Source organism: Olea europaea, chromosome 10 (assembly GCF_002742605.1).
Source record: "Olea europaea var. sylvestris chromosome 10, O_europaea_v1, whole genome shotgun sequence".
In the NCBI taxonomy this organism is placed as follows: Eukaryota; Viridiplantae; Streptophyta; class Magnoliopsida; order Lamiales; family Oleaceae; genus Olea; species Olea europaea.
In genome coordinates, this window is record NC_036246.1 from 26,079,291 (window position 1) to 26,087,921 (window position 8,631).

At 32.0% G+C, this 8,631-nt stretch overlaps 1 protein-coding gene across 6 annotated transcripts; it reads right to left on the reverse strand.

Moving 5' to 3' along the window:
- Positions 1-2,092: 2,092 nt before the first annotated feature.
- Positions 2,093-7,736, reverse strand: LOC111401643 (G-type lectin S-receptor-like serine/threonine-protein kinase CES101). Of its 6 annotated transcripts, none has more exons than XM_023029476.1 (9): positions 6,469-7,736; positions 6,018-6,050; positions 5,620-5,652; positions 5,311-5,403; positions 4,582-4,772; positions 3,872-4,082; positions 2,874-3,111; positions 2,617-2,767; positions 2,093-2,537 (listed from the first exon to the last, which is right to left on the reverse strand). In XM_023029476.1, exons 1-9 carry the CDS (start codon positions 7,691-7,693, stop codon positions 2,229-2,231), a joined length of 2,484 nt encoding a protein of 827 aa, XP_022885244.1. In that variant the 5' UTR covers positions 7,694-7,736; the 3' UTR covers positions 2,093-2,228. The 6 variants fall into 6 exon arrangements, with proteins under 6 accessions (XP_022885244.1, XP_022885247.1, XP_022885246.1 ...); XM_023029482.1 differs by having other exon boundaries at positions 2,416-2,537; positions 2,736-2,767; XM_023029479.1 differs by lacking the exon at positions 6,018-6,050.
- Between the last annotated feature and the right edge of the window lie 895 nt (positions 7,737-8,631).

Genomic DNA, 8,631 nt, shown 5'->3' on the forward strand with positions numbered 1-8,631 from the left:
TTAAATTCATTTGTCGTACTTGCACTTATTTTTGTTATTTTTTATTTCTTCTCAATGGAAAGACATAAATAATGTAAAATTAAGACTTTAAAGACTTTTAGTATTCCATTATTATTGATAAATTTAGTCACTGGGAAGATTGTCCTTGTCGTGTGTCGATTCTCACTAGCATATTTTGGAGAATAAGAATTACGTGAATTTTTGTGACACATATATGCTTTTGTGTCTCTAAGAAATCCAATTCACATGTTCAGAAAAATAGAAGCGCGCCTGCAGAATCTGAGCTATTGCTGCTGGGAGCAATTATATGAATAAAACCGCTCTTCATCCTGTCTTTTGTGTGTTTGCAGAATGAATTTTCTTTCCTTTCCCCCTTATGTTACAAGAATAAATTCCCTGTATTTCATGAAATGTTTTTTCTTTTTTAACCTCTGTCGCACAAAAATATCGTTACTTTGATTTTTGTTTATTGTTGTAATTATCTTCCTACTCAATGTTGTCAGAATTATTTCTGGATATTGTATATAAGTAACATAATGACAATAAAGTGCTGAATCCATGAGTACTAGTTATTTACGTATTTACTTTTATTAAAGTAGCCTTATTTATAGAACATAAAATTTATATTCTTTCGAGATTGATTTTCATTTTATCTTTTATCTACAAAAAAATAAACAAACAATCACTGAAAAGAAAATATTGCGTTGAATGTAAATATGGACTTGATGAAAATGTAGATAAAATTACGAAAATATCAGAATGATGGAAGGAAAACTATTTAGGCCCTGTTCTCTTTACCGTTTTCGGGCCGTTTTCTGTTTTCGATTTTTCAAAACGGTGAAAATGTATTCTCTTTCCCGTTTTTGAAAACGAATTTTCAAAAATGAAAAAAAAAATTGTGAAGAAAACACAAAACGACTTTTTTGTTGTTTTGGGCATTTTCAGTGTAAAACTTGAAAAAATTGAAAATGCGGGAAACACCTTTTTTTATTTTTTTATTATTTTTTTTTTTGAGGAGGTGGTGTGGTGATTCTCAAAATTTCAAAAAAAATTAAAAATTAATTATTATTATTTTTTTTTTTGGTGTTTTGAGGTGGTGTTGTGGTGATTCTCAAAATTTCAAAAAAAAAATTCATTTTTTGTTTTGAGAAACTAACAAAAAGAACGCATTTTCAACAATTTCAAAATAAACACTCAAAACATAAAACTCAAAATGAATTCAAAACTCAAAACACAAAATTGAAACACAAAGAGAACACTCCCTTAGATTTTCTGTTTTTCCTTCATTTCTAGGGATGGGAATAATTTTTCCTTTTTATGTCTCTTTTCTAGCTTCTGTAGTCTTTTAGGTTTAACAAAAAGCCAAAAAACAGTACATCAACTTTCAGTAGCATTTTTTGTAGGTATAAAAACTTTTAATTTTCTCAAATACATACTCGAACTTTAAATATATTTCTCATACATATCTAATTAACTAGATATTTCTTATAGGTATCCAAACTTTCATTTTTCCATAATCCATATTTGACTTCTAAATATGTGCCCCATCCGTACCTAATTTGACCGACCACTTCAATCCTACATGAAAATCGATAGCGTTAACTTCTTTAGCAACATAATGAATGACATGACCTCAAATTCTATGCATCACGCTCTTTGTTCCACAATTCCAATCCCACCCTAATCGGCTGGTATTAATAATATTGCACTAAATCATTCTTCTTTCCAAAATCAATGCTACCTTCCCTCAAAATGTCAGTTGTATATTGCCTTGTATCCTCAATAATGCTACCTTCCCTCAAAATGTCAGTTGTATATTGCCTTGTATCCTCACATCCTCTTTCAACACCAATTAACCTCTAGCCTTATTTATTGAGGGAGGGAAAAGTAATAAATAGCTTCTTTTTTACATTTCTAGGACTTCTTTGTTCGAATAGGGACTCTTGGTTTCAATGTAAACTTGGTTATTTTTTATTAAATAATGTACTTGGAGCCTTTTGAACAAATTATTCATTACTTCTCGATTACCTCGCATGAGTCAATGAATTGAATTCATGTACTATTATTCCTTCTAACTTATGTATGCATGAAAACCAATAATTACATTGGAGACAAATATCTTTAATGCATAGCTAAAGTAGAATTTTTCAAACGCTGCATAGTTTAATAATGACATGAAATATCATGGAATACTCAGTGTAACAAATAAGAGTAGCTCTCGAGTTTAACTATCTTCCATCGATTGCAGACATCGAGAGTCCATCAGCCGAAAACTTTTCAGACCTGCCATTTTCAAGTTCATAAACTGTACTATTTCTAGTGACAAATGCTGGACAGTTTGGCATTGGCAAAAGCTTCATTTCATTTTTTAACATGGATATAACATCCTCAATTGTGGGGCGGTCAGTTGCACGATTTTCCAAGCATAAAAGACCAACATGAATGCATCTTTTCAATTGATCTATATGGCTACATGAACTTTTTAGCATTGGATCCACGACCTCGATTGCAGCACCGTTACTCCAATGTTCCCAAGCCTGCAACAATTTTACACAAAATCTAAGTACAAAGAAAAACTGAAATTTGAATCTAAAAATTGATCATAAGTTAACTTACATATTCTACTAAATTGAGAGGACCGTCTTCATTTTGGAAGCTATTGTTTTTTCGACCACTCACAATCTCAAGTACTAAAACTCCAAAACTATAGACATCTGATTTGATAGAGTAAATACCTTGCATCGCGTACTCAGGAGCCATATAACCACTGTGAAATCATGAAAGCATTAATTCGCTGGTAATGAGCCTTGAGCTTAAATTATATATACATTATTAGCAGGCAATATGAAAAAGAAATATTCTTCATTACTTACTATGTTCCAGCACACTTATTTGTATTTGCTTCTATCACATTTTGCTTGAAGATTTTTGCCATTCCAAAATCAGATATTTTGGGGTTCATTTTCTCATCAAGTAATATGTTACTAGCTTTCAAATCCCTATGAATTATCCGTAATCGCGAGTATTTGTGAAGATAGAGCAATCCTTGAGCAATCCCTTCAATGATAGTGAAACGTGCATCCCAAATTAAGAGCTCCCTCTTAGCTGGACCTGTCATGTTCAATATTTGCTTAGTATCTCGTTTTATTGAGGCTTATATCTTGACTTAGTGAGGCTTACGCATCAAACCAACTATAGTGTTCAAATTTTTGCCTTAGGTTTTTCAAATAAACTTATAAAGATGGTGATCACATTATTAGAGATCATATAAAAAATTAGCGGTCATAATTTTGTTACATAATTACTAATTTGGGGATTTATTATCTCTTATTTTCTTGATTTATTTTATGTTCATTACAAGTTAGACTTTTAATTTTGTTAATTAGTTTTATTATGAATTTTTGAAAGGGACGTTCATAATTTATTATGAGCACATTTTTATATTCTTTTGAATTCTTTTATTGTTTTATATTGGGGCTCACGCCTCAAAGTGCCTCGAGGATTACATTTCATTTAGACAAAACATCTCAGTACGTAATAAAGTCTTTTTAAATATTGCTACAAGTATATATTTGAACTAATAAGAAGTAAAACTTACTTAATCTAAACAAATAAAGATAAAATTAGAATTTTCCTTATCATACCAGAAAATACAAATTTTGTTGACTCCAATTATGTTTCTGAACTCGGGGTATAAAAATTCCATTTTAAAATATGCGTTTGTGAACAAAATTAACTCATTATTCTTCAATTGAAATGTCTGTTGATTGCTTATTTCTGTGTCAATCATAACATATTTTTGAAAAACCCGTCACTATAACTTGAAAATGTGTCGTAAGTAAATATCCTGGAGGAAGTAGACGATACTCACAAAAGAGAAAGAAGTCCAAGCTTTTGTTAGGCATGTAGTCATAGATGATCATCTTATCATCTCCATGGATGCAGAAACCCAATAATTTGACAAGATTTACGTGTTGGATTTTGGATATAAGTATTAGTTCAGTTTTGAACTCTAGCAACCCTTGAACTGACCTTCGTGAGAGTACCTTTACTGCAATTTCTTGCCCTTCGAAGGTTTTTCCCTGTAATCATATATAAACACATACTTTATTTATTATTAAATTAGTGGATGCTACTAATAGGAGTGGCTATGCCATATTTATATTGATGCAACACTAATATATTTATCAAAAGAAGAAATAGTTGCAGAGTGAACATGTATGGTAAGTGTTTATCAACATTAAATCATAAATACAAAGAAATGAATGTTGAAAATGTAAGTAATACTTGTGAGTCCTTCAAAATGTGAGGATATAAAATAAACTGAGCGTTTACAAATAGTTTAGAAACTTAAACTAAACATAGGATAAAGTTGATGTGTCCTAACAAAGTAAGATCGAGGACAATGGCTAAGAAGGAGAAAAGGCAATAAGAGTATTTTTGCAGCAATGATCAATAAATGCCTTCTCAATGCTACTTGAAGCTCCAAAGGGCTGATCCTATTCAAAGAACACATAATATTCTCAATCCAAATTTACCTTATAAACAGGGCCAAAAATAATATTCTCAATTCAAATTTACCTTATAAACAGGGCCAAAACCACCCTCTCCAAGTTTGTTTGTCGATGAAAAGTTGCCTGTAGCTCCAAGGATAGAGGAATACATAAACAATCTAAGATGATAACCCTGTCCCCTATTACTTTCAATAGCATGTGTTTCAGTATATTCATCTAGGGTCATCAGTTCACGTAATTCTTCCTTCTTCCTTTTACCTATGAGATGAACATCCAAAGTGTCAACATAAGAATGCCAATGAATATCATTAGGAGAATTAGAACTAGAAAAACTAGAAATATCAAAATAAGCAAGCAATGGAGATATTAAAATTCTCAATGATATTTACAAAACGCACCATGTAGAGATATTGTTTTAACACTTCCACTTGTTATATATCCACTCTCCTCACTTCACTCTGCTATGCTCCAACGAGACCCTATCTATTCCAATACATATGTGTTCTATTCTATATGAGCGACATATTATTACAATTGCAATACTCACTACATAAAAAATGACAGTGCAACTACAACTCTTGAAATGAATCTTACTGTATTTTGTAATCATATTTCCAATCATTCTATTGAAGTGAAATTGTATGAAAAAAAAATATCAACATAACATCAAATAAGAAACACATAGAACTTTCTTTACAATCTTTTCTTCTCCAGCTCGTCAATTTTTGTTATGGGTATTTTATTTGTATGGAATACGAAGAAGGTTTTTCAAAGCTACAAGTGATCAGAAAGATACCTTGTTCAATTTTTCGGATGATGAACCATACACAGCCCAACAAAAGTGCAACTACCGAAATAACCAAAGTAATGATTTTCCATGACTTCCATCCTGTTATTTATCATTTGATGATAGTAAACACATTGCTAAAAGAGAAATGCTTCTATGGGATGTAAAGAATAGAGGAAAAGGGTAGAACATCTATTGACCCGCAAATCGCTTTATATATCTTCAAATTTATTTTTAGAAAACAAGGATTCTGAAGAATTGAATTAAGGGAATGTGTGCATATGTTGAAAAATTCTTGATTTGGTGATATGAACATACTTTTGGTTGGGAGCTCTGTCTTGTTTGAAGACACTGAAACAAGAAAGAATTGTTTAGGTGCAGAACCATCAAAACTCTGTACAAAAGTAAAAAATTTTTCTTTCCAGTATAAACAACTATAGTCATATCTATCGATAAAACCTACACATTCAGAGTCTTTCCAGCAGTTCTATCACGTCAAGAATAGAGGAAAAGGGAAGTACATTTATTGACCTGCATAGTGCTTTATATATCTTCAAAATATTTAGTCTGAAGAAATTTCTTTTGCCAAAAATCAAAACTCAATGAAAAGAAATTTATTGAAAAAACAAATAAATTCTGAACCTCATACAAAGGAATCGAAGTAAAGATATGTGTGCATATGTTGAAAAATTCTTGATTTGGTGATATGAACTTACTTTTGGTTGGGAGCTCTGTCTTGTTTGAAGACTCTGAAACAAGAACGAATTGTTTAGGTGCCGACCATCAAAACTCTGTACAAAAGTAAAATTTTTCCCTTTCCAGTATAAACATCTAAAGTCATATCTACTGATAAAGCCTACACATTCACAGTCCTTCCAGCAGTTCTATCAGACGTCAACAATAGAGGAAAAGGGAAGTAGATTTATTGACCTGCATAGTGCTTTATGTATCTTCAACATATTTAGTCCGAAGAAATTTCTTTTGCAAAAAATCAAAACTCAATGAAAAGAAGTTTATTTAACTAAATAATAATAATAATAATAATAATAATAATAATAATAATAATAATAATAATAATAAAGGGATTCTGAACCCCAAACAGAGGAATTGAAGTAAAGATATGTGTGCATATGTTGAAAATTTCTTGATTTGGTGCTATGAACTTACTTTCGGTTGAAGCCTCTAGAACAAGAACGAATTGTTTAGGTTCTGAACCATTATAACTCTGTACAAAAGTCAAATTTTTCCCTTTCCAGTATATACATCCATATCCATCTCCGCCTTTAAAGCCTAAACATTCACAGTCATGCCAGCATTTCTCTCTGCAGTCACTCTTAGTAAGACTATAATTATCATCAAAATCTGCAGCTGCCTCTTTCCCATTTCCATTAGCGAAATGCCCTGATTTCAAAACAAATATCTCGTTATGATTCCTGCAACTGGGCTGCTCCCATAATTCACAGCCTTTGTAAACAGAAGATCCTTTAATGCTGTGACCATAACAAAGGCTCACTTCTGCTATCATTGCCCCATGAAAAATGTCAATTATATCCCCGTTATATTTCAGCTGCCATCCAGAAATAGTTTCCCATACAAATGTCGGGTCCTTTATAAGGGAGTAGCTGAAGTAATCCTCCACACCATTTGAAACATTGGTGAAATTGTAATTGAAATCTTCAAAATCGGGTTTAGGTATATTCTCAAATTCCTTGACATTCAATCTCAAGCTCTGATTAGTATAGTCTTTCAAGTTGCCACTGGTCCAATAAATCAGCCCTCGTCGTCGTACAATCAACATACGTGTGCCTGGATCCCATTCCAACGTAAAAGCTCCTGAAGCGGGATTGTCTTTGCCAAACCATGATGTAAGATGCCAATTTCTTCCAGTACTATGATTGACACCTAATTTCATCCCCGGAAGAAGAATATCAGTTGGATAATCAAAGCTTCCCAACAGAATCCTGCCCGGAGAACCATTTATGTTCATCTCTCTCACTACAAAATTCCCCGAATTCAACAGAGTGGCTGTTATATTTGCGCCATTTCCGCTTGCATACACCTCAATCGGATCTGATATGTTGCTTGTTAGAATAAGTTTTCCAGCACTATTTATTGAGAGAATGCCAGAATCATCCGTAATAGGTTTCATTCCGCTACCAAGCCATACATGTAAAGTAGAATTTGTGTACCATATTCCCAAATAACTGTCATTGTTAATGAAGTTCATGGGCTTATAGAATCCTAAAGTGAAAACATTGTTTGCAGAAACTAAAAAAGAAGATGAATCTAGACTATCCCCAGGTTTAAGGGTGTCAACAGATGAAATTGGGAACCCAAAACAATAGATTATCAAAAGGAAGAATGATATGGTTAGGATTATAGCTTTCTCCATTTGGATATGAGCAATTGTTAAAGCCAATAATATAAATAGGGACTTGTGATTTTAGTTTAAATTGCATAAATCAGTAAAAGCAGCAATATTTGAATGGATTAAATCAGTACACACGTTGACACCCTCACATGGGGGGGCCCACGCGTCAACATGTGTACATTGTGCATACAGGAAATTGAATGGGACCATCTTCCCAGTATCAATTAGACTGCCATATAAAGTTTTTTCAAGTCTTCTTCCTCTTTTAAATTTTTTCAACTTTCTAACTTGTCTTTTTTAGTCCTTTGAGTCTTTCCTTTAACTTTTCCAGAGTGCATTTTTTCTAAACTTTCCAAGAATAACTATTCAAATTTTTCGGCCAACTGTAAAAAGTTTGAGAAGATATCACCAATAATATCAATGGAAGTGATCTGTATTTCAAATAAAGGGAAAAACTCACGCCTCAATACAATTGAGTTACTTACAAGTATTTATTCATTAATCAAACAATAACAATACTTAAAAAGTACAAAACATAGTTAAATAATTGCCCATATTCCATAACTAACACTTTCCAACTACCAAACATATCAAGATTTTGAATTTAAGCAACAAGTAAGCCTGTCGAGCCCTATTACTTCTACCTGTCCATCTCTGAATCTCAAATTTGCTACATTCCATTAAAATTATGTTTATGAGAAAGGAAGTTAGAAAAGAACAAATATTACAATAGGAAAAACGAAAATTACCAAAATAAATGGAAAAAAATAAAATGTGAATATATATACACAAACAAAATTGAACGTCATTAGGGTTTGGAGTCAAAAATTCTTGACTCATATCAATTCCTTACAATAATTTCGTCATTGTCGAAAATCCATTTTTTCCTCACATCAACACTAGAATTACCACATTGTTTATGTTTATGTGAATTGAATTTAAATTCTTGAGCATCATCA

Coding starts and splice junctions, on each gene's coding strand:
- LOC111401643 (XM_023029476.1), bottom strand. CDS start 7,693: ATGGAGAAAGCTATAATCCTAACCATATCATTCTTCCTTTTGATAATC. Junction 4,773..5,310: donor CATCCGAAAAATTGAACAAG/GTATCTTTCTGA, acceptor TTCATCTCATAG/GTAAAAGGAAGAAGGAAGAA. Junction 2,768..2,873: donor AATAAGTGTGCTGGAACATA/GTAAGTAATGAA, acceptor ATGATTTCACAG/TGGTTATATGGCTCCTGAGT.